Source organism: Podarcis raffonei, chromosome 1, assembly GCF_027172205.1.
Source record: "Podarcis raffonei isolate rPodRaf1 chromosome 1, rPodRaf1.pri, whole genome shotgun sequence".
Lineage (NCBI taxonomy): Eukaryota > Metazoa > Chordata > Lepidosauria > Squamata > Lacertidae > Podarcis > Podarcis raffonei.
The window spans coordinates 113,788,548-113,815,366 of record NC_070602.1 but is presented as its reverse complement, the minus strand read 5'-3'; the positions used below and the strand labels follow the sequence as shown (position 1 = coordinate 113,815,366).

At 44.0% G+C, this 26,819-nt stretch overlaps 1 protein-coding gene across 4 annotated transcripts in view; it reads right to left on the bottom strand.

Annotated features, from left to right (window-relative positions):
• The window catches only part of CCDC141 (coiled-coil domain containing 141), a 109,238-nt gene that overhangs the window by 56,432 nt on the left and 25,987 nt on the right, over positions 1-26,819 (bottom strand). For all 4 annotated transcript variants that reach the window (XM_053409807.1, XM_053409813.1, XM_053409819.1 and 1 more), the window contains exons 4-6: positions 20,925-21,033; positions 12,407-12,660; positions 2,212-2,331 (exon numbers count right to left, since the gene is read on the bottom strand). In XM_053409807.1, the coding sequence (XP_053265782.1) occupies positions 2,212-2,331; positions 12,407-12,660; positions 20,925-21,033 (483 nt within the window). The remainder of the gene's footprint in view (positions 1-2,211; positions 2,332-12,406; positions 12,661-20,924; positions 21,034-26,819) is intronic.

Sequence of the window (26,819 nt, the reverse complement as noted above, 5' to 3'; positions counted from 1 at the left end):
TGGGGTGGGTGGTATAAAGATCGACATCAGGATCTGCTGCCCCTGTCCCTTGAACGCCTCACTAAAGCTTATGTGATGGGGGTGGCGCTGTGGGTTAAACCACAGAGCCTAGGACTTGCCAATCAGAAGGTCGGCAGTTCAAATCCCCGCGGCGGGGTGAGCTCCCGTTGCTCGGTCCCTGCTCCTGCCAACCTAGCAGTTCAAAAGCACGTCAAAGTGCAAGTAGATAAATAGGTACTGCTCTGGCGGGAAGGTAAACAGCGTTTCCGTGCACTGCTCTGGTTCGCCAGAAGCGGCTTAGTCATGCTGGCCACATGACCTAGAAGCTATACGCCGGCTCCCTCAGCCAGTAAAGCGAGATGAGCGCTGCAACCCCAGAGTCGGTCACGACTGGACCTAATGGTCAGGGGTCCCTTTACCTTTTAAGCTTGGTGGGTATGGTTCATTGTGTAGACTGGGGGATTTTCTCTTCGAAGCCACAGGCACAAAGCCCTTTTCTTGCCTCTCTGCAGGACTGCTGAGATAATGATTTGATCTACAAGGATGAACTGCTACAAGTGAGCTGCTTAGCACAGAGGATCAGCTGTCATCTGCAGTGATCCACAGCAGCCAGAGACATTACTGTTTTAATACTGCGTGCTATTTGGTGGCATGACACTTCTTTCCAGCAAGAGCAGCAAAAAGCCTGATGTTGCCATGCCTCTGCAGATTCCCTGAGCTACCTAAGTACCTCTGAGGACACACAGCATTATACATAACCTGTGCTCAGTGTCTCTCCACAGACAGGTCATGCTATTTTACTTTTTTGCCTTCTCAGTAAATAACCCTTAAAATTGCAGTTCTCAATATTCCATTTGGCACAGAAATTGAGCCCCTTTGTAGATCTCTTGATTGATCTGGCACTTCTGAAAAGATTGGTGCAGACAGGGTGAAATTATACTTTGGTTTTTAAAAAAATAAATTTAAAAAATCTGGACCTTTTTGTTCAAAAGAGGCTGTGAGGCTTTCAAAAACATGAAGCAGCTGAGAAAAAAGAACCGCTCCTATGCACACTGAATTGCAGAAAAATACCGGGTGTGAACCAGCCAAAGTTAATGACTTTTAAGTCCCATTGTATCCAATTATAGTGATTAACTCTTTTCCACTGAAGTCAATGATACTTAAATTTGTTTAGCTTTCTGGACTGTATTCAGAATGTTTATTTTCTTAAAAAGCCATCATTGGGACAGACACTCTTAGAGTTGATTTCTTCTTCTTGAAATTTAAGGATACATAAATGGAAATGAAGCATGAGACTAAGATTTTGCTAAGGATGAAGAAAAAACTGGGGGTGGGTGGAATATGTAAAGCAACATGTAAAATGATTATTTAAAACAAAATAGCTGACTTTATCAACAGCCACCCCATATGTAATAGGTAAAGAAGCTGTAGTGTTCATTCTTCTTTTGCAATGGGGAAGCAGCCCCAAACCTCAGTGACACATTGAGTTTTTGCTTGCATTTCTTAACTAGTTTAGCTAACCGCCATTCATATATTTCCCCTTCTATTAATTTGTCTGGTTATGGAACCTTAGCACCATAGTTTTTAAGAGTGACCTGCCTTGAGAGGGGTTGCCACTTGTCAGAAACCTTGAGCAAATACATATTCTTCCCAAACTGGGCAAAAACATATAAACTAGGGCTGGATCTACACTGCTAAGAAAAATGGTATAAAAAACCCTGATATATATATATCTATACAGTGGTACCTCAGGTTAAGTACTTAATTCGTTCCGGAGGTCCGTACTTAAGCTGAAACTGTTCTTAAGCTGAAGCACCACTTTAGCTAATGGGGCCTCCTGCTGCTGCCGCGCCGCCGGAGCACAATTTCTGTTCTTATCGTGAAGCAAAGTTCTTAACCTGAAGCACTATTTCTGGGTTAGTGGAGTCTGTAACCTGAAGCGTATGTAACCTGAGGTACCACTGTATGTGTATATATATATATATATATATATATCCCATTGACAACGGATTGCTGCTCTGGTGTCACATTTTATAACGTATTTTTAACGTTATAACTCACCAGTATAGATTAGTCCAAGCAATGAAGAGCCCATGATTTAATGAGTGAAATGATAATCCTCAGGGAAAGGTGTTCCTATATCAATACAATAGTCCACTGTAAGAAATTGAAGGACTACAGTGAGCATGTTTTAGATAAGATGGTTCTTACTTTAACCTTATTTTCCATTTCCTTGTGCTCCTGGAGTAATTCTTCATTTTCTTTTAAAGATGACCCCAGCTTTTGCTTATGAAAATAATCCTTTATGTTCTTCTTGTACCAAGAGGTGATCTGAAAAAAGAAACAATATTTTGAAGGACTGGTATGTAACTACTGAAGTGAGATTAATCATAAGGATAGTTATATAACAACCCATAGTGTGTTGAACGAGATTAATCATAAGCAATAAACATAGATGATTAGGATCACATTCCCAATCACTGAATGGATCCAGCACAATGGTATGAACTCTTACATCCTGCTTACTGCTATTCAACCTATATCTTTTTAGAAATAACTCAGCCTTCTGTGAATTGGTTTTGGACTGTACTGCTACATTGCGAGTTATCTATTCATTTAAAAACGGCAACCCAGTTTAGCTCCATTTTTAATGAGAGTGTGTGAAAAATCTTGTCTTAGCCAAAAGAATAGGAAATTTGTAAATGATTCTAATAAAGGCTGGGTTTCCAAGCCCAGTTTTCTGTGCACTGAAGTTTTAAACAAATCCTGTTTACAATGAATGAGGACTTGTTTTCAGTCTTCACTTTGTTTTGTGATTTGGTGTTTTATTTGATAAAGAAAAGCATTGCCCTAGGAACTATAATTATTTCACATCCATGTCTACTCTATTTTAATCCTATAAAGCTGCAGGATGTTAAGACAGAACCTATCTTCTGAACTGTGTGCACAAAAAGAGGAAGGAAACCAGTGACCCCCCAAGCAGAATGAATATACTTTTAGCTCAAGGCCTGCATGTAACTATCCTATGACAATCCCTCACCCTGGAGAATGAGGAATAAATGACCAGGGACCTGGAATCCTTTGCTTATGCAGTTGTGTGCACAAAGGCTCTTTCGAGCATTAAAATGAACATGAGGAAGTCAAGCATGCAAGATCCTTCCCCCTATTCATATAATGCTAAACAGAGTAAGAGGTATGTGGAATTTGATATCACATGGGCTAAAATGCAGCTATTTTATTTACTGGTGTATTGGATCATTACCTACATATACACCACAATCCAGTATAGAGTTATGCTTAACCTCCTTTAATTTCAGTGGGGCTTAAGCATGGGTACAGAACTGTGTTAGACTGAGGCCCTAGTCTGCCCTTATATGTCACAATTGGAGCTATTAAGTATTCCTCTATGAATATTCTGAAAGTAAACAAAAATGCTTCCCACAAATCTACAACAACACACTCAGCGAATTACCTAAGGAGTTTGGTGTAGCAAGGGATATAAAGAGATAATTAATGTAATTAAAATTTAATTTGATGTCACACCACAAAGCTGCTTCCTAAGTGCTTCCAATTTATTCATTTTGATATGTTCCTCGTTCGAGGCCTGATTTCATTTTTAAATCACAGTACTGGAGAGGTGGGGAGAGATTATATATATAATATATATATAATGCTCAGTGTTTCTTAACAACTAAAGGCGATAAGTAATACTTAAAGTAAATTTATGGGTCTACTCTGAGACTGGCTATCACTATGATTTGAGTGGCTCAGTTCAGATGCAGCGGCACACTATGGCATGCCCTTCAAGTGTCCCAGTTTTTCACGGATGGTTCCAGAATTGCAGAAGCCATCCCAGCTTCTGATCTGATCCTGGAAGGGCAGCGCCACCACTGAGCTTGGGGAGGGAAATGGGACGAGGGAGCACATAAATCTGAGGTATGTCACTGTTTATTCCAGCAGGAAATATTGGGAGGAATACTGAATGTGTCCAATATATTTTTCTGTAGTCATCAGAACCCCTAAATGGAAGTGGATCTGCAGCCACCCACTACCTTCTATGACAAGATGTTACAAAACCTTGCTCCTAACACTGGGCTGCGGGTGGTGCTGTGGGTTAAACCACAGAGCCTAGGACTTGTCAATCATAAGGTCGGGGGTTCGAATCCCCGCTACGGGGTGAGCTCCCGTTGCTTGGTCCCTGCTCCTGCCAACCTAGCAGTTCAAAAGTACATCAAAGTGCAAGTAGATAAACAGGTACCGCTCCGGCGGGAAGGTAAACGGCGTTTCCGTGCGCTGCTCTGGTTTCGCCAGAAGCGGCTTAGTCATGCTGGCCACATGACCCAGAAGCTGTACGCCGGCTCCCTCGGCCAATAAAGTAAGATGAGCGCCGCAACCCCAGAGTCGGCCACGACTGGACCTAATGGTCAGGGGTCCCTTTACCTTTACCTTTAATACTGGGCTACTCTACTTGGAATCAGCAGGACAAGAAAGGCAGGTTACGTTCAGTGCCATGTGACTGGAAAGTAAGCTCATGCAACAAAACTTTACCTTTCCCCCCTCTTCTCCTGCCCCTCTCTCTTGTAGCTTCTTTGCAGGTTGTGGGGAGCTACCAGACACTGTGTGCTGTGTCTTAGGGGGCTGCAGTGGACAGAGGGAATGGCCTATAAGTGGGTGGAGGAAGCTGCATTTTGCTCACGTAACGTTGGATACAACTCTATATGGTTTTTAATTATATGGAAGCTGGTTAGAGAGATGACAGAATCTAGGGCCTGACAGGGAGGAAAGTGCAACATTCTCACTCTTGGGTGCTAAATGGAATACACTGACCTCTCAGTCCTGGACAATAATGAATAAGGCAATGTCAGGGATAAAACTCCACAGAAGGAAGGACATCAAACTCTCCATAAGAAGCAATACTTAACAAGGAGCTGTAGGGTTTTATGCACAGCTGGGAGGCGGGATTAGAATTAAAGTGTCTGTTCCAGGGAGCTAGGGAAACAGACCTAAAAACTTGATAGCACTAGTGTTGGGTATTCATTCAAGGTGCCTTCGATACAAATACACCTGAATATAGTGTGGTCTCCTGATATGTGATCCATGGCAGCCTCTCCCCGCTCTGCCCCCCCCCCCGATACAGGTAACATTTAGGCTTCTGCTTTTTTAAAAAGGCACTTTGAACATAGAGATTGGGAGCAGAGCCAGCTAGCACAACACCAAACTCCCCTTTCCATGTGTCCATTTTGGCATGTTTGCAGCAGAGACAAAAGGAAGACTTAAAAAGTTTGCCCCTTGTCAGGCAGCAGAGGAACCAACCCCCACGGCAGGTTGCCAGGAACGGACAAGACAAGGAAAAGCCCTTACCATCTTCTTTTATTCAATATTCACATAGAGAGGCTTGGGAATGCGGCCTCTTGGAATAATGGCGTTGCTCTGAGTGAATCTCCACCCCCCTCCATCTCTCCCACTTCCTCATGAGTCATCGCTAAGAGTGCTAGAAAGTGCCCTTGGCCTTTGAGCTCTTTGCTCTCCTACTTTCAAGGCCCGCTGTGTTCTGGGAGGGGGGGCTGGAATGCTTTTAAAGACACTGAGTCCGTGGTGCTTCCTCTTCTGCCTCCTCCTCTCCCAATATTTTCCAGCTTTTCACTTCATCTGCGTCTGAGCTGTGACCTCCCTCAACCCTCTGTTGTAATTCTGAACTGTCTCCTTCTTCTCTGGAAGGGTCAGGCTGGGGAGGCGGACTCCACCTTTCCTCCTCTGTCCAGTCCCTGACACCCCCTATTGAAATAACCTCTCACATCCCAGCTACTTGGCTATGTCTATCTTTCGAAGCTGGGCTTCCAGTGACTTAAGATGGGTGCATGAGTGCCCCCTGACTGTACACCTGCTCCTTTGAGAGGAGCGCAACTCCATGAACAGGCATATTACCCAATTAGGCAAGTATACGATTGCATGGTAAGATACACTTACGCTGTTATAAAAATGAAAAGCCACCCAGCAAAATTGAGTAAGCTGTGCTAATTGATAATTGTGCTCTCAATGTTAACACTCTGAAATGTGCTGAAATGCAGTAATATATTATCAGCTACTAGGCGGGTGCCTGCATCCTCACTGCCTGAGGTGTGTATTTGTTAAAGAAGATTTGAAAAGCAGAGCCACGGAAGCACTAACAGAGATAAGCATTCACTAAGCACTGTAGAAAGCTTACTCTCCCTTCACCCTGCTGTGGAGGGGATAGGGGATAGCAGATTTAACCAGTTTCTCAGGATTGTAAGAGGGACTCACAACAAAGTCCAACATGGATTTTGTAAAATAACTTGCTGAAACTGCACTGCTACCCGTGAGAATATGTGCTTTGGGTAAGTGGCGAATCTGACAAATGACTCATAAGAAATGACTCCTGGAAGACTAAGGTCCAGAAAGGGATTTGAGCACGTCAAAGGGCAAGCAGATAAATAGGTACCTTCCAGCAGGAAGGTAAATGGCATTTGTGTGCGCTGCTCTGGTTCGCCAGAAGCAGCTGAGTCATGCTGGCCACATGACCCGGAAGCTGTCCGCGGACAAACGCCGGCTCCCTCGGCCTATAGAGCGAGATGAGTGCGCAACCCCAGAGTCGTCCATGACTGGACGTACAGGTCAGGGGTACCTTTATCTTTACCATCAACGCACATCACTTTAAAGAGGAAACATTACAAAGAAATGATCTTGTGGATCATGCCAGTTCCGTTCAGCATGCCTGAACTATTCAGAAGATTCCCCTCCCTCCAGAACCAAACCTTCAATTTGTTTCTATGTATTGCTGTATCTGAAGCAAAGCAAGAAATGGCTGCACTGATTGCAACGTGACAATAGAGAATTTGGACAGTGCTTTGCAAATTACAATCTTGACAAAAGATTCTAGAGAAGGTGCCATGTGAGTATGCTTATAGCAAACACAAGAACGGTGGCAGAGGAAGCCTTGCTGCCAAGGAGTGCGCCAATATGCCTTCCCAAATAGTGGGAATGGGGGCACTGCCACCAGAGGTCTCTGGCAGAATCTTCTAAAATGGGCCATTTTGTGGGATAGGGACAACCTGTCCCTGCTACTGCCACATGCCAGCCCCAGGCCTGATCTAGGGACTCAGCTATACAGCTGCAGATAAAATGTTTTTAAGTGTGTTGTGAAGTGCATTATACAAATGTGACACTAGATGGCGATGCTGAACTATGGGAAGTTCAATATATTTTTCAAAACTTTTTAAATAGCATTTTCATAGCGTTTTTTTATATGTGTCTACATTCCACCTAGATGCTTCTGCTACACCAGTATTCCTGCTATCTGACCTAGGATCTTCTATCCTAGGTAACAAGTGGTGGGGCTGTGGATGCGGTGATTGTTGTTCCGCTCCTTTAAGCCTGCACCACTGCTGGCCATGGCGTTTGGATTGTGGACTTAATACATTTATTATGTCCATAGCTTTCACAGGCAAATGTCTACTTCATCAGGGGCATTTGAGGATCTGAGTTATTGTTTATAAAAGGTGTGCCAGCATTTTTACTTGTGGGAAATCATTTAACAAACCATAACCTCTGACCTTGCTGTCCACCTTGGAGCAGCAAGCTGTGAATCAATGAGCTCGGGAGCCTTGAATAACCGTGATTTAGTGGTTCTCCTCACAAAGACATAATTGGGAGCCATTGAGAAATGTATGAACACATATACATTAATAACGGATCTGCTTGCCAAACTAATTATGTACAAAACAGTCCTGCCCGCCTTTATTTTTCATTAATAAAAGGGATTTGCTGAAAATATTTGAGAAAGAATAGTTTGCAGCTGCCAGGGATTACGATGTTTTTCAGATGATTGCACTGCAGTTAGGGGAAATATGCCATTTTTAACGCATTATTACCTAAATGCCTGCTCCCAGCTGAGCTGTTTCTTGCTGTATTGAAGCAAACTGAGGTTGTTACTCTAGCTCCTAAAGTGAGATCCTGGGAAATGGAGCCGATAGCCAACTCTCTTCCACGTCCCATTTGTGATACCAAAGTTTACAAATTCTGGACACAGTATATAGCACCTGTGTGGGGAGGTGGGCTCCTCGCCTGCTCTGAAACCCTTTACAATCCTGTACAACCAGTCTTTCATTCCGTGCCCTCCTCCATGTTCCCGTCTGGCATGGCCATACTGTAGTGGACCAGTGTAAATTGTTGCGGACCCACTCACAGCGACCCCTCTCCAGAGAACAAGGCTTTTGTTCTCCTGTGAAGGTGAACAAAATGGACAGGACGGCATTCTGGAATTTAAAAATTGTCCACAACTTTTTTGATTCCAGGTGTAGTTTGGACTTGGCTTAGACATCAGGTGCATATCCCTTTCAGCCCCCCTGGTGAAGGGCTGACACATGACAGGGTCGAGCCTAGGATTAATGGGTCGTCTGCAAGATGCACGTCTACATGAATGGCTGTCACAAGCTGCTGAAGGAATGTCTATGGCCCATCTGCTGCACGCCTTGACTTTTGGACAGAGATCAACGAGACCCCTCTAATGGGGTACCCTGTTATTGCACAATCCTGAGGTGGGGGTGATACACCACTTCACCCCCTGAATGATGCTAGACTGAAAGGATTCCATTCAATGCCTTATCTGCCAAAGTTGTGACTATTGCTATGGGGAAGACAAAACCTGCAAACCTGTTTGCAGGCAAATTCCTTCTTGACTTGGAAGGGAAAGGTTAGCATACAAAACCCAAAGCATTACTGAATAGGGTGGGAAGGGAGAGATGTTCTTCAGCTGACTGCAGTCCCTGGGGTCAGGGGCAGCCAGCTTTTATAGGGCTGGGGTGGACCAGAGTGGAGCCTGCTCCACTTTGGTCCACTCCCAAGCCCCGACCACACAGCCTGGCCAGATTGGCCAGGATTCAAATGGACAGATGGCAGGAAAGCCCTATTATATTTTAAATGATGATGGTGATGGTGACACAAGTGAATTTTTCACACTGGAAACAAAATCCCCATTGCTGGCAAACTTGTACCAGATATTACCAAACAAAATGCACAGGATAAAGAATGAATACTTTTCAACAAGGTATTTTTCAAATTTATTTCATGAAATTTGTTTCGCAACATTGGTTTTAACCAGTGAGAATCTATCTCAGTAATGAAAATATTGTATTCCTAGGCAGATCCTCGGTTGAGCATTTCTCAGGAGACAGAGCAAAACAACAACCAACATGGCGTCACCCTGGGCCTTCTGAACTACAGCTTGTGGTATCCTCATGATTTGCATACCAATAGCTGTGTAGCTCACATTTTGTGATTTTCACACCAACCCTCTTTATATTATTTTAAAATGGGGATTTGTTCTCAGCTACCAGACTATAGCCAACGGCTGTGAAGTTGACACCTCTGAAGGAACACGGGATTTGTCATTCTGGGTACAGATCAATCTAGTCAAGAAACTGGTAAATCTAGTCTTCCCATGGGCAATTACAAGCATCTGATGGATGCTTCAGAGTTTCCTAGCAAGCCCAAGCAAATTCATAAGGCTTTACTTGGGGGAATGTTATATAAAAATGCAAAGAACAATTTGTGATTTATAATGTACCCATAGTGCATTACAAAACAGGTAATGTGATGCTCTCCAGGGGGCTATTTGAAGAGCTTTGAGAAAAACCCACGACAAAGTGACGCTGCTTCCATTTGCATATTTAATTTATATGCCCAGGATGCCAACTATGTCAAAGAACACAAGGCACTATTTCCTTACATATTTGTTAAGATTATCTCTGTATAATGCTATACGACTTTTCAGTTTTAAACTAAACTTCCTTACGACGTCATGGGAAGTTAATACTGATTGTCAATAAGGAAAAGGAGAGTTCATAGAACATATCTGACTGATACCATAAAAAGCATAATGCAGGTGTGAGGCCCTTCTTGCCATCAAGGGCCACATAACATTTGCAGTAATCTTTTCAGTACCAGGTAAGGACTTAACTTTCCCCACAGGCTTTTGATGGACTGAGATGATGTTGGGTTCTGTTATTAGGGTGCTGCCAAAGTTTTCCATAGCTGTAACAGAGGGTTTGTTTTGTATGCATGAATGGAAGGTGTTTGTAGGAATTCTTTTCATGGTATACAGTGGTACCTCGGGTTAAGTACTTAATTCGTTCCAGAGGTCCGTACTTAACCTGAAACTGTTCTTAACCTGAAGCACCACTTTAGCTAATGGGGCCTCCTGCTACTGTCACGCTGCCAGAGCACGATTTCTGTTCTCATCCTGAAGCAAAGTTCTTAACCCGAGGTACTATTTCTGGATTAGCGGAGTCTGTAACCTGAAGCATATGTAATCTGAAGCGTATGTAATCCGAGGTACCACTGTAATGTGATGTTTATGTTTTTGAATGTGCTGTAAGTAGGAAAGTCGGACAGAAAGTCCCAATAAGAAATGGAAACAGATGCAGAAATTCCGTTCATTGTCATGACCAGATTCATGCCATGTGAATGTAAGCAACATTTACAGTGGTACCTTGGGTTACATACGCTTCAGGTTACAGACTCCGCTAACCTAGAAATAGTACCTCGGGTTAAGAACTTTGCTTCAGGATGAGAACAGAAATCGTGCTCCGGCGGCACGGCAGCAGTGGGAGGCCCCATTAGCTAAAGTGGTGCTTCAGGTTAAGAACAGAGCTCCAGAACGAATTAAGTTCTTAACCCAAGGTACCACTGTATTTGTTAACACTGGGGTTCCTTCCCCCCGCTCTGCAAAAAATAATAATAATATGTAATTAATTACGTTGCTGAAACTTCATTACCTCCCTCTCCTGCTATGATGCTAGGCACATTTACTTCTGCGTAATCTCCAATGAACCCAGTGGAACGTACTTCTGAGTAAATATACACAGGATTACTTTGCAAATCTCATACATAAGGTTGAGATTTGACTCCAAACGCCATCTGAACACTAGCCTATGGTGCTGTTATCAGTATATTTACATTAAAAATTGAATGGAACGGGAAGTCTGAGGATGTGACGTGGCTTATGTAGCAGTCCCAGCTTTTCCCAGCTGGATTTTTGTGCCTTTAACAGCTGGATGGCATTGAATAGCACTGATAAGGAGGCCCCCAAATGCCAGGACTGTGTTAAAGTCCCATTAAACACAGTGTGACTTATTTCTGAATAAACGTGCAGAGGACTGTAGCTGCAATCCTAACCTCTTACCTAGAAGTAAGCCCCATTGAATTCAATAGCTCTTATTTCTGAATAGTCATTTATAGGGATGCACTGTGGCTGCTTACACTCCCTCTTCCACACAACAACTGAAGGAGCAGGAGCCTTGTCCTCTCTTGCATGTGGCTACCCAGCATCATTTCATCTTGTGGCAGAAACCTGTGCCGTGATTTCTTGGAACCTGGAGGTGCTTCGAGCTCTGCCTCCTGACGTTGCATCTCCTTCCCCAAACAACCATGTTGCCACAGTTGTCCGAAGGGAAACCCCAACACAGGAGTTTCTGCCCTTGCGTAGGGCTTTCATGTGCCTGGGACACCCAGGAGCTTGCATGCTGGGGGGTGGGGGTTCTTCAAAGAACCATGGGCAGTGTGTGGCTGTTTGAGGAAGATGATGCTACGTCAGGGTGGGGCTAAAAGCATGGCCCTGGTCAGTGGCGGAGGAAGCTGCTCAGGCGCCTGCGGTGGCCCAGGGACAGGGCGAGCCGCCCATAGGGGCGGGGCGCACCGTGGGGCCTCCAGAGTCTGCCTGCCTCCTCCCACTCAGCCGCCCTACAACTGGGGGGAGGCAGCGGGCAGACTGTTTGGGCAGCGAGGAGTCTGCGCATGCCCAAGAAGAAGAAGATGAAGAGTTTGGATTTGATATCCCGCTTTATCACAACCTGAAGGAGTCTCAAAGCGGCTAACATTCTCCTTTCCCTTCCTCCCCCACAACAAACACTCTGTGAGGTGAGTGGGGCTGAGAGACTTCAGAGAAGTGTGACTACCTCAAGGTCACCCAGCAGCTGCATGTGCAGGAGCGGGGAAGCGAACCCGGTTCCCCAGATTACGAGTCCACCGCTCTTAACCACTACACCACACTGGCTCTCTCCCAGGAGAGATGTGTGGCTCTTGCGCGCTGCAGGCCCCAGCATTTTGTCACCCCCCCCCCCAGTGGTGACACCCGGGGCGGACCACACCCCCTTCCTCTGCCCCTTCCCCCGCTCAAAGTAATCACGGTAAGGCCGTGCACATGAATAACACAATAAATAGGGCTACGGTTACTCAGATTTGAGTCCCACTGGGTGCAAGCCTAATGATCACACCAATATCGCATCCCATCCATGTGCTTTATCTGATCCAACACATTAAAGCCTCACTTCGCAGTCCTGTTTGCATGCATGCATTTATATATACAGCTATATATGTCTCTCTTTCCTACCTGGTTTTCCTGGTGATGCCACTGGCAGATTTGCAAGACCTGCTCCAGTCCTTGGCGCTGCAGCTTCAGGTATTTGTCCAGTTGCCTTCTCCTGTCCTGCAGGACTTCAAGGAGGCTGCCAATTTTCGTGCAGCTGCTGTGGGCTCCCTGAACGAATTCTGGGTTCACATTCGGCCCGTCAGATTTGAACTCCTCTATGAATTCGGTAAGGTCGTGGCTTTTGTTCAAGAGGACCAGAGACTTTTCTAAGAGCTCTGTGGCGGGGCAGGGGGAGGGGAATAGGCGGAGAGAAGAAAGGTGGTTAACTCCTCATATATGGTGTGATGTTCAGGGTGGACCACATGCAAAAGGATTATTGGCATATATACCTAAGATTCCCTGACATAAGTGGTACATTCAGTTTCCCTGGGCCTGTAGCTTCTATCCACATACTGCCTCAGGTTCTAAGCACTGTATGCCTCAAACACACTGCAGCTCTCGAACTCAGAGCTTTCCAAACTGTGTGTCGTGACACTTTAGCGTGTTGGCTGCAGTGTGTAGGTGTGTTGCGTGAACGCCCCCAGTGTTCCTCCTGGGGCTGGAAAGGGGTTAGTTTAACCTCCGGTTTGCTAGTAAAACTGAATTACGGTGTCACAAAATGATGCACATCTAAAAAGTGTGCCACCAACAAGAAAAGTCTGGAAAGTTCTGCCCTAACTGATCTCTAAATGTGTAACTTGTACAGTATTTTATTGTGCTGTATACAGTGCATAAACTACCCAAGACCAAGGCTACGTACCTCTTCTCTGGCTTTCAGTACAAAAGCTATTCAACTGTGAACTACACAATATTTGAAAAAAATGTGTAATCTGGCTTTCAGCTGGCAGGGGTATAAACCAAACCAAACCAAACCTGTACTGATAGGGATTCAAATACACATTAATGTTATATCCAGCAGAGGGCAGTGATGACATTCAGCAAACACAACATTTATTACCAGGTGACTTCCCACAGAAGCAATTCAGACATCTGCATATTATTGGGCAGGGCCGACAGCTTCTGAAGCCCAAAATATTGAGCATGTAATTTGCATATTATGCCAGTGGTATTTATATACATTTGCACATTTCCACTGCGATACTTGTTCAAAATGCCTTACATTTTGTGAGGGGGCGGGGGAAAGAAAACACTGCGCAGCAATGTGTAGCATCACAATATGATAATAGGCAGTCTGAGCACCACCACTAAAATTATTTTCTCTCAAAAACACAAAAGGGCAGAGTTCAGCATATAAGTGCCAACATTCTCTCTCTCTCTCTGGCAGAACAATTTGCTCAAGTACTTCACATGTTCATTTCCACACAGACGCTCTTACCAATTGACATTTCCCAGAGTCTTGACAAACGGTGATTATTGCAACTAATGAAAAAATCACAAAACAGCAGACATGGTGTAATTTACGGGGGATAAAACTTTTTCTTGATATAATGAGAAAAGCCTCAGAATGTGATTTGATTGGGAACGGGTGGGGAGGCAGAGACATCTTATTGCTCTGCTTTTGAAAGACATCTGTGCCTTCTCGGGAGAAATGCCCCTGAGATGCATGTTAATTTTATGTCAAAATGATAATACATAAATGCTTTGACAAAGGTGTTCCTCCTCAGAGAGAATCTGTCAAAAATCGAATGTGAAATGCAGCGCTGAATCACTTATACCTGGGGTAGCCAATGAGGTGCTCTCTAGATGTTTTGGGACTATACAGTGGTACCTCGGGTTAAGTACTTAATTCATTCCAGAGATCCGTTCTTAACCTGAAACTGTTCTTAACCCGAAGCACCACTTTAGCTAATGGGGCCTCCTGCTGCCGCTGCACCGCCGGAGCACGATTTCTGTTCTCATCCTGAAGCAAAGTTCTTAACCCGAGGTACTATTTCTGGGTTAGCGGAGTCTGTAACCTGAAGCGTATGTAACCTGAAGCCTATGTAACCTGAGGTACCACTGTAAATCCCATCATCCTTCGCCATCGACCATGTTGGCTGAAGCTGATAAGAGTTGGAGCCCAAACATCTGGAGCGTTCGCCACCTTGGCATCCCATGACTTATACCTTAAGCTGTGTCTCCAGAAGCAATTCAGCCAACATTTTGCAATAAAGTCAAGGCTAATGGGAGAATGGGCAGGGTTAGGTTAAAGGCAGGGGGAAAGCATGATCAGGGGTTAGAGCAGCCAAATTATACATGCCTCCTTTGTTTATCTAATTTCAGGCCAGCAGGACAGAGTCGAGAACTGAAAAATACCACCAGACATTTCAAGAAAGAAAATAGGGCCCCATTTAAAAGAAGCACCGTGCTACTTTAAACAGTGCTGGCTCCCCTCCCAAAGAATCCTGGGAATTGTAGTTTGCATGGTGCTGAAACATATTAGTAGACCCTTATTCACCTCACAGAGCTACATTTCCCAGAGTGCTCTGGGAATGGAGACCAATTGTTAAACCACTCTGAGAACTGTAGCTCTGTAAGGGGACTAGGGGGTCTCCTAACAACTCTCAGCACCAAGCAAACTACAGTTCCCATGATTCTTTGTGGCAGGCCATGGCTGTTTAATGATACAGTTTTAAAGGTTTAGTGCAGGTGGGTAGAAAGAAAGAAAGAAAGAAAGAAAGAAAGAAAGAAAGAGGAAGGAAGGAAGGAAGGAAGGAAGGAAGGAAGGAAGGAAGGAAGGAAGGAAGGTTGGTTGGTTTTGGCAAGACTGAGGTAATGGCTATACTTCATTAATGACTGGAGTATTTTCTCTTCATCTGCTTACCTGTTCGTGAAATCTGATTCAGCTGCCCACACCACAAAGTGAACAATACAGAAGACCATTTTAATTATATACATAACTACCCACTTCTGAATCCTTATCTTTCTGAAAAGACGTAAAAACAAAGAATAAATGGTATTGGATAGAAACTCTTGCCCCTTTGGGAGAAAGCCATATTTTTCAAGACCGTTTTCCTTGTGGCAAACAATTTCATTTGATTGTTTTCAGTGATGGACCTCTTTTTTTGCAATGGCAATCAATCACTATCAACTGTTCCAAGGCCAAATTGCTGTGTGATGATGAACGCTTCACACCAATGGAGATTGAATTGAGACCACCAAACTCATATTAAAGTGACCAGGCTTCAATTCACTATTCTGTCGTCTTGAACAGAATTACATACGATTCAAGCCACTAGCTTTTGAACCAGCTAGACTCAACCATGCAAAAGAGAGAGAGAGAAGAGATTTTAAAAATATGAAAGTAGTTACTGTTGCATCAAACAATCAACTGCAATTTAAATTTATTGTAAACATAACATTTGACTAAAACCACATGTCTAAATCACAGTGGGGAGCAATAAGCTCATGAAGGATTAGAAAGGCTTTTCAAATTCATTTCAATTGTCCTTAGTTTCCACAAGATGAGTAAGTGTCATATTTGTGATGTTTATATGGCAGGGATCACTGTATGGAAATACTGTTTTTATAGCAATTAAAATGTATCAGTTTATTCAGGCCTGGAAATATATCAGATGTCAAGGAAATAAACAGCTATCTGACTTTTCAAAGACATCTGAATGCAGCCCTGTATAGGGAGTTTTTTTTAATGTTTGAGGTTTTCTGTGTTTTAATACTTTGTTGGAAGCTGCCCAGGGTGGCTGGGGCAACCCAGTCAGATGGGTGACATATAAATAATAAAATTGTTGTTTTTATTTTACACCTCCACCGAAATCAAACTCAGTTTCTATGTTAAACTCATTTACAGAGAGAACCAGGTTCTGTATCCCAGCCTTCCTCAACCGAGGTAAAGGGACCCCTGACCGTTAGGTCCAGTCGCGGACGACTCTGGGGTTGCGGCGCTCATCTCGCTTTCAGGGAGCCAGCGTACAGCTTCCGGGTCATGTGGCCAGCATGACTAAGGCGCTTCTGGCAAAACCAGAGCAGCACACAGAAACGCCATTTACCTTCCCACCGGAGCAGTACCTATTTATCTACTTGCACTTCGTGCTTTCAAACTGCTAGGTTGGTAGGAGCAGGGACCGAGCAACGGGAGCTCACCCCGTAGCAGGGATTCAAACCACCAACTTTCTGATCGGCAAGCCCTAGGCTTTGTGGTTTAACCCACAGCGCCACCCGTGTTCCTCAACCTAGCACTCTCCAAATGTTTTAGGCTATAATCCCATCTGCCCCAGCCAGCAAAACCTCTTGAGGTCACCAGACTGGGGAAAACTGGTATGTATTCTAGATCACAATTAAGAGTAGCGACCAAATGTTTTTAAGTGGTAAAGCTGACTCCAGTTTTTAAGAACCTGTACAAATTGTTCCCTAGCTAGACTGTTTTGTACATTACCCTACAGAGGTACAGCTCTGAACAAGCTCTAACCGTTGGGGGACATACCGGTACTCTTGGTTCTATCTTGCTATATTTTTCTTTTCTTTTTAAGAATAGCCTTCCCTTTTATTCCTTCATTCAATCTTCTCATAGAAAGATAACTTCCTCCCTCAAAAGCAGAAAACCAACATCCATAGGAGTGATGTTTACAGTGAGGAAGGTAGCATGCCATCACATACTCATTTAAATAATACGAAAAGCATGCAAGGACTTTGTTGAACCAACATCCATATATTGGATAACAAACCTACTCGCTCATAAGGAAATGTGTGCCACATGCAAATCCTAGGTTACTTAAATATGTTGGGTGGCATCCAGCTAAATTAGTGCAATGAGTTTTAACCGCACAGTGAAAACTTCCCCTCCTTCTCCTCTCCCCCCAACTCTGCCCCACACCCCCTGTAAATCTGCTCTGGAAGGTTGAGGTAGCCTCTGGAACAAAAAATCTTTAGACTGCTAGGTATTTAGCAATAAGAGCTGGCCTGTGTATCCAAAAGGCTTTATATAAACAACATGTTCAGGTAAACCCTGAAGTTTGCACAAGAACAAATTTAATTTAAAAAAACCCCTAAGAGGTCATGTTCCCCCTCCCCAAAACAGCTGCCCAATAAGGATTCAGTATGTTCAGACACCATGGCATGTTGCACCTCAGGCAAAAAAGAAAAACAGAATCCAGGGGTGGGGGGAGAAAGTCCTCCTTGAGATCCCAATTTTATTAATATTTATCACAGGTGGGACCTCCAATAAACTGCTGCATTTATGCTAGAAGGTAAGAGTACATTGCAACATTTCGTTGGAGGTCCCACTTGTAATAAATAATAAGAATTGAGGGAGTGAAATACACAAGGAGCTGTTTTAGAAACCACACACCCTTTGGGTGTAAACTTCTTGGACGGTGTATGCTTTAACTGCATATTGCCACTGAAGGTGTCTTGTGAGCTTTCTTTCTACTGTACCCAATTGCCGTTTGCTGGCATCACTGTGCTAAAACTAGCATTGCTTTTTAAAAGCCCTTTAAATATCCCATCAGCTTCTCTGTGTAGTTTTTGGCAGCTAAGAGCCTTGGAGCTGTATTTTTGCAGCTTTTACAGAAACAGACACTTTCAGATGGTGTATCAAACAGTAGTTGCCTAGGGCGGAGTCATCCTAAATACCTAGATACAACATAAAATGGAAATGTGACTGCTGCACATTTCCTTTCCATGTTGCCGGATCATTGCCTGCGGCTTCCTTTTTATCCTGCTAATCCAGCCTCCCAGCAGTGATGGACAACAGCACTGAACCGGATACCTATACAGCACACAATTGCCCAGTGCCAGAAACTGATCGCGTTTTTCAGCATTACCTGGGTGAGGAGCAAAATGAAGGTATGCACCCATTAAAATAACGCTGTCGGGTTCTGGAATCAGAAACTGAGTTCTATAGTTCCATGCAGAGTGGCTTCTGCTAGAGCAGACAGGCCTGCAAAGGAGCACTGTTCAACCAGAGATTGTTCAAATCCGGACTGGCAAACACCCAAGCCATCTGATTTGACTGGTATATATATATAGGGTGTGTATAAGCATAATGGCTTGTGTAAGCCACAGTCCCTAGGAAACTGTGAGTTGCCTCTTGCCACCAATCAAGGATGGCTTCAGTTTTTCTGAAGACCATTGGGCAAGATACCATCCCTGGACTCTCTGTCCTCCCTCAGTGAGTCTGCCTCCTCACTGCAGGTGGCGTTTGGCAGCAGGTCCCCTGCCCAGACTGTGAGCCATTGGCATATATTCCACCATGCCAACCCTCAACACTGATCCAGCACCAAGGCTTGGTCATCCCTGACAGACCTTGCTTCCAATGTCTTTGGCTCCTATCCTTCCATGTTCCAATGGCGCATCTCTGCTTAAAACTACTTTGACAGATACCATTTTGAGTGCAGGTCTCCAAAGTCATGGTAATTGTCTTTCCCAGAGAAATGTATGCCAAGATGAGTCCCACTAAACTAGGCCCAGCTGCCAGGTGGCTCGGCTCGCGCCAATTGCAAGCTTCCAAGATTTGCTGCTGGGTGTTTTTAGTTTTGTTTTTAAATGTCCTTTCCCTGAAATGCAGCGTACACTGAAATTTGGAACATACTTGTTTTCCCATGCAAAACTTGTCATAAATATTTGGGCTGAACACCACGAAGCCACGCTTACTGCATTGTAAAAATCCATCATTCCATTTCCTCTGGAATATACCCAATTGCATATTTGCGGCAGGGAAAACTGTAAAACTCATCCAATGTCCACTCCCCCGGGACTATTCGTTTCGTTTCTGAATTGTGGCATATTTTTGGTTCCGGTTTCAGATTGCTTTCCAGCATCAGGGCTGGTAGTCTGGAAGTGAGGCTGGCTAGTAGTTGAGCTGAGAGCTGGCAGGCAGGGTGGCAAGCGAGAATTCCTAGCACCTTACTCCAAACAGGAGGCCAGCCTGACCCTGTCTTTTACAATTACTTAGAAGGAAGCCCCAAGCTTTTTAAGATATGTTTCTGGAGACGGATGCTATCCTGCTGCGCTATGCAATTGTAATTACCCATCTCCTTTGGGATTGCAGCCAACCTACTATAAGTACAAGGAGTACTGAAGCTGGGGAATTCTCAACCCTTTGCTCTCTGCTAAAGCTCATGAAAAGGAGGGTTGGGGAACCTCAGTAGTATGATGGAGCACATGGACTGCTGGAGGAGGGGGGGAATCAGGCTTACGTTGTCTTCAACAGGCTCCACTATGGCTGCAGAAAGTACCTTCCATTTGATTTGGGAGAACTATAGATTTGGGGGGGTACCCTCATCTATTGCCCCATATGTTCCACACTATTGCTGAGGACCCTTAAGCCTCAGAAGAAGCTTTTGGGGGGCTCACTCACACCTACTTCATCCTCACTCCCTTGGGAGGGGCACATCACTCTTGCCAGAGGCCTGAACTGATTCACTGAAGAGGGATTTTTGCCCAAACCTTCTGCTGCTCCACACATGAAGTCAGGCCGCACGTTCCCACCCGCTATGATACGATTATCTTTATTGTCATTGTCCCATACAGAACAACGAAATTAAAAATCTACATCATACATTCAAAAACCAACAAGCCTGCTATCCCAGCTATCCCAGCCTGCTTAGCCCCCCAAAAAGCTCTGATACCCCATAATTAAATACAATATACTCCCATAGAGACTACCTTACACTGCGTTTGAAACCAAAATCGCATTTGAATAGAAACTGTTTCTCAGGTGGCTAGTCCTAGTCTTTATAACCCTGTACCTTCTTCCAGAAGGCAAAAGCTGAAAGAGATAATTTTGTGGGGTGCGCACTATCCTGCACTATCTCTCCAGCTTTCTTATGGCACCTGGAAGCATAGATTTGATCCAAGGTAGGGAGAGTGCACCCAATTATTCTCTCCGCAGTCTTTACAACCCTGGACAACATTGTTTTTTCCCTGACCGTGCAGCTCCCAAACCACACACACAGACCATGAGTTAATACACTCTCAACAGTACAATGGTAAAATGCCATCAACAGGTCCTTTGAGAGATTATTTTTCCAGAGGATTCTCAGAAAATATAACCTCCGCTGTGCTCTCTTCATCAGGTCTTTGCTGTTTTCTCCCCAAGTTAGGTCATCTCTCAACTCCATTCCCAGAAATCGAAACACCAAGATCTGCTCCACACACTTCCCCTCAATAATAAGTGGCTGAATATTCAATTTACATTTCCTAAAGTCCACAATAATCTCTTTTGTTTTCTTTAGGTTAAGGAGTAAGTTGTTTTTCCTGCACTACTCCCCCAACTGCTCAACTTCCTTCCTATGATACACTGCACTGAAAATCAGGCAAGACTGGGCTCTAGGGAGAAATGGAACTGTTAAAAAAAAAGTTAGGAAAGGAGGAGGGAGGAAAGAAATGAAAATAGATAGAATAAGGAAAGGTAGGCAAACCTTTACATGTCTGTAATTTCAAATACTAGTAAAATTAGAACAGCAGTCCAGAAAAATTACTTTAGATTTTCACTTCCTTCAACAGAGGTTGTAAGCAGCATTTATCCACAACCCAATTCTAAATATGTAATAATTAGGAATCTTCTAAATTAAAGAAGAAGGGGGGGAATACCCATCTGTACCTCTTGTATGTTGTTCATGCTGATGCAGGATTGCTCTCAGAGATTCTGGATTCTCAAACTCTTGGGAATTCCGCAGGAAATCTTCAACTTGGTCAATTTTGATTGCAAACTGTTGAAAAGCCAAGAAGGATGACAGAAAACACAATTTAGTTACACGTGACAACATCCCAACTGAAAAGTCTCATCTCAGGTCTTAGCGTAAGCTCTCAGAAAGGTGGGAAGCATTTACAGTGATGGCCCAGCATATCCTTCATCCTGCAAATGTCTTTTTGAGAATTAGTAGACTTTATCTGTTTTCTAGCTCTAACAGTCATGGCAGCCATGCGCACCAATGCTGGGGTAGGGTTGGGTAGGGAAGGGAAGAAGACTTGTGGAAAAGCCTTGGGTTCTTTGGTGAAAACCACTGGAATGAACAGGGCTAGTGTCTACTGTTCTGGCCCAAGGAGTCTAACCTAATGCACAGCACTGGACTGGATGTGTGCTCCACTGCTGCCTATGAGAATCTCTTTGCAGAGCAAATGGCACTGATCACCCAATGGAAGGAAGGGAGGGAAGGGAAATGGGGTAACTAAAGGAAGAACCTGTAGGTCAGTTATTGCTAAAACACATACTTTGCTCACAGACAGTCCTGGCTTCAGTTTCTGGCATCTCCAGGGAGGGCTGGAAAAGACTTTTGCCTGAAACTCTAGAGAGCCACGGCTAGTACAGTGGTACCTCGGGTTAAGTACTTAATTCGTTCCAAAGGTCCGTTCTTAACCTGAAACTGTTCTTAACCTGAAGCACCACTTTAGCTAATGGGGCCTCCTGCTCCTGCCGCACTGTGGGAGCACGATTTCTGTTCTCATCCTGAAGCAAAGTTCTTAACCTGAAGCACTATTTCTGGGTTAGCGAAGTCTGTAACCTGAAGCGTATGTAACCTGAGGTATCACTGTACTGAGATAGATCTACCAATGGTCTGACCCTGTATAGGACAGCTTTGTCTGTTGATGTATTCAGTCCTGCCACCCTAAACAAATAATCAGATTTGTTGGATATGACAGAAATGAGCATGCTTGGCACCCCTTGATCACTAAGCTCTCAGCATTGCAAGTGCAAGGCCTTATCTAGAGGTCAATCAGCACCTGGATAGACAAGATTAGCCAGTAGCCATCAAATAAACCATGATCCCAAATGCAATCATCTTGGAAGAAAGTCCCTTTGATTCCAAATGAGTGTACTTTCAATTAAGTGAGGCCAAAGAGGAGAAAGGAAAAGATTTGCCAGTATTCGCCATGCAGAACACAATGGCTGCCACCTGTGTATCTCTGGATGAGTAGGGGCCAGCCAATGTTTAAGGAATAATTGTAGCCTGCTGCCCTATTCACCCATTAGCCATCCATGCGGAGGTCTAATGCATGGAGTGGAAGTGGGACTGTGCTTCCTTGCTGTGCTCTTGACAACAGCATGTCTGCAGCTTCTTCACCTGTCTGGCTTTGTTCCTTTGGTTTCCACATGTGTTTGGCAGAGGTAACAAGCCAGCTATACTCTCATAGGTTCCTTCACACAACTCAGAAGGGCGGAGCCAGCCAAGGATATGATGCTGCGACAGGACCAGAAGTTGTGGCCCCAAACCATTAGTCCTCAAGAATCAGAATACGACAAGAACCAGAGTGAACAGGACAACAATTAATATACCACTTAAAGCCAAACAGGCTTCTAAGCGGCTTACGAAGTACAAGCATTAACATTTAAACACCCATAATGAAAATTCAGAATGAATCCATCCCATTAGAATATAAAAAATATCAACATTTATAGCGAAAACATGCAACAAAACAATCTCTTTAAAATAACGCTTTGAAATTTTAAGATTAAAATAGGAAGCTCATCTTGAGGTATTTTTTGGACAAGCCCTAACTTTTCAATCTTCATTGTCACAATACTCCTTAGGGAAGGAGCAGCAGGAGAGTAATGTAAGCCTCACAGGCTGCATCTAGCCAGCAAAGGCTTACCACTCCTTGCATTGAACTTCTGCTGTTTAGTGTCCTTGCACCAATTAACGCATTAACGAGACGCCAAATGGCAGGGGCTGAAAAGAGCCCTGAATCCTGGGGCTGTAAAGTCTAGCAGCATATTCATTATGTGGTTTATAGCACCACATGCATGGAGGGCTTCCACCCCAGTGATGTACATTTGTGGTGATAGCTGCTGCTGGCATGGAAGATACACATTCATTTTAGACAAATCATCATGAATTAGGGTGATTTTGAAGGAACAGCCAGACAGAGGCAGCTACTGTGTAGTTTTAACAGCCAGGATTCGGCTAACCCAGAGCCCTAGTGGAACGAACCTTCTGCCAGTGTATGGAAACAATTGAATACAACCTATTGCTTGAAGCAAATTACATTAACTTCTAACTCAATAATAAGCACATCAATTTTCCAATTTACATTCAGGAGGCAGAGAATCATACAAGAAAGAACCCTGAAAAGCCATATACTCAAAGGCAGAAGGTAAAAACAACAACAACAAAACAACAACAACAACAACAACAACAACAACAACATGTTTATACCCTGTCTTCTGGCTCTACCTAAAACCAAGGAGGCTGACAACCCATACAATTACAAAAAAACAAACATATAAGCCACTCCATCAAATCCAACCGAGAACAATGCAAATCGTAACACCTAGCAGCAAGATAAACAAACAAACAAACAAAATAAATCACATCAGTATAAATACTCAAGCCACATCCAGCTCAAAATGCCACCGGAATAGGAATCTTTTAAGCTGTTTCCTGAAGGAGAGGTAGAAGAATAGCAGACAGAACTTCCTGAAGATGTAGTTCTATAACCAAAGGACCACCACGGAAAAGATCTCACACATTAGCAGCCATCATCCTATCCTCAGAAGGAGGAAGGACATACAGCAGGACATCAAACAATAACTTAAGCAAATGGGCAGGTTCTTATGGGAGCATGCTGTCCTTTAAGTACCCTGGGTCCAAACTTTTTAGGACTGTAAATATCAAAACAAATACTCAGAACTGCACCAATTGTTAACTAATTGTGAACCAATAAAGTGGCCTAAGGACATGTATTGCTCCAGGCAGTGAGTACTAGCCTATAACCTTGACGTTCTGGGTTAAAGGCTGTTTCCGAATGGCCTTCAAGGGTAGTCCCACATAGAATATGCATCTAAGATGGAAATTGGCAATGCATGCATGCCTCTGACCTAAAACATGACTGACAGGCACCTGACTAGATTTTCCTAGCCATTTTACTATAATAGCATTGCCTCCTATTGTTTGGGGGTGGGGCTGGGGGCTGGGGTACGCACGTTGTGTGTGTGTGTGTGTGTGTGCGTACGTGCACACACACACACACACACACACACACACACACACACACACAGTCCAGCCTGCCAAATATGGCAGGGGCAAAAGGAAACGGTTTTTGTTTTTTGTTTAGTGAACATTAGAAGTTTGTATTTAAGCAACACACAACCTTGGCATCATTTTTGCTCCTTTCTAAATCTCACGCTGCATTTTAAGTAGGGCAAATATCCTGTGGGCTGAAACTGTCGGAGCGAAATAAATAAATAATCAAGCAAATCTCAGAAGTTGGGGATGCAGAAACTTCAGACGAAATTAAGAAAGATGATGAGAAATAAGCCTTCTGCTCTGCCTGCTTTTCCTCACATGTTCCATCCTGGGGTTTTTTTAATGCTCTTTACGATATAAAACAAATCCATTATCCTTCAATGTTTGGGATTTGACTTCTGATTTTCATTAAAGAATATCCTAGAGATGAGGCTTGCACTTTATCATAATAAAACAAAGATTACACATAATCACATTCTGTCATTTAAAGCAAAACATTTCAGTGAGAATTTTCCAGTATTTCCATTTTAAGTCAATATGACATTTCCCATTCGCCCCTCTGCTTGGATGTTTCAGGACACGAGGCCTGATCCTTGGTCCCACTCCTGCTGCCTCACAGTACTCTGAGAGCAAAAAAACAATGTTCTAACAAACTGTCTGCTAGTCACTTTTTTGTGTTCTTCTTAGAGATATTTGCTTCAATCCAGAATTGCAATGGCGGGTGCCATAAATATCATCTGGGAATTTACATATTGCTGCTTTTCCTACACTGGGTCATGATTCAAAGCTGGGTCAACGACTAAAGTATAACAGAAAGGTGGAGATGAGAACTTGCTCTGCTCCCCAAGCTAGAGAAGAGGCAAATAATAATAATAATAATAATAATAATAATAATAATAATAATACCCCACCCATCTGACTGGGTTGCCCCAGCCACTCTGGGCAGCTTCCAACATATATAAAAACATAATAAAACATTAAACATTAAAAACTTCCCTATACACGACTGCCTTCAGAAAGTTGCTTATTTCCTTGACATCTGATGGGAGGGCGTTCCAAAGGGCGGGCCCCACTACCGAGAAGGCCCTCAGCCAGGCTCCTTGTAACCTCACTTCCCCGCAGTGAGGGAACCACCAGAAGGCTCTGGGAGCTAAATAATTTCTTTTGAAATGAACTTAATGGGCCATTGGGAAGGGAAGGGAAGGGCAGGGCTGGTGTGCATAACTAAGGGAGAGGGGGGAAATGATAGACCTGGCTAATGTACATTTTCAGCATCAAACAAGCCAGGATCTTTGCTGAAGCTTCTTCATGGAAAGGATGCAACTTGCAGCGGATAAGCAAAGCATGTTGTTGTTGTTTAGTTGTTTAGTCATGTCCGACTCTTCGTGTCCCATGGACCAGAGCACGCCAGGCACTCCTGTCTTCCACTGCCTCCCGCAGTCTGGTCAGACTCATGTTGGCAGCTTTGAGAACACTGTCCAACCATCTCGTCCTCTGTCGTCCCCTTCTTCTTGTGCCCTCCATCTTTCCCAACATCAGGGTCTTTTCCAGAGAGTCTTCTCATGAGGTGGCCAAAGTATTGGAGCCTCAGCTTCACGATCTGTCCTTCCAGTGAGCACTCAGGGCTGATTTCCTTCAGAATAGATAGGTTTGATCTTCTTGCAGTCCATGGGACTCTCAAGAGTCTCCTCCAGCACCATAATTCAAAAGCATCAATTCTTTGGCGATCAGCCTTCTTTATGGTCCAGCTCTCACTGCCATACATCACTACTGGGAAAACCAGCAAAGCATGAGGAATGCTTAATCATTCTTCTGCCCCATTTCCTTTCATGCAGTGTCCAACCTCCCCACAGCCTGGTTGCAGGGAAATAGCATAATGCTGGAGGGGATAAAAATGCTTTTCTTGTTCAGTTCAGATTGCTTTCTCCCTTCTTCTGTTACTTTGCCAGGACTGCTCCTCCCCCAGCACAAGCAGAAGCAGCAGACCACAATCCCTGGCTTAGCACGGTGTCCAAACTAGAGGCACTTCTCAGTAGACAGGGTCACTTTTGAACAGCTTAGCTCCCATCTGCAGTGGCCACCTGCCATTTTAAGTTACCCATAATGTAATGCCCTGGGCCACTGATCTATGAAATGTATTAATACGTCTGTAGTTTCAGTAGGACTATGGCTTGCATAGATCTATGGGTCAGGGCACTGGATTTTGGGTAACGTAAGGCGGCAGATGGCCACCATGGATGGGAGCCAAGTTTAGCTCCCTTTCAAAAGCACTGCCCCAAATCCATTACTGACGCATTATTAGAACCATGCCCAGGGGGCCTGAAGTCCGGTGCCAGTCCCAATACCAACTCTTACTTCTTCAAATCTGTTTTGTAGATCGTAAGCCCCTTACAATATTATTTGTAAAGAACCATACGCAGGGATGTCGCTATAAAAATAAATAAAACTAGTATTTAGCATTATCAAGGCAAATTTGAAGACTCCTAAACAGGTGAAACATATAAGGAATACAGAAGGGATCAGAAATGGCT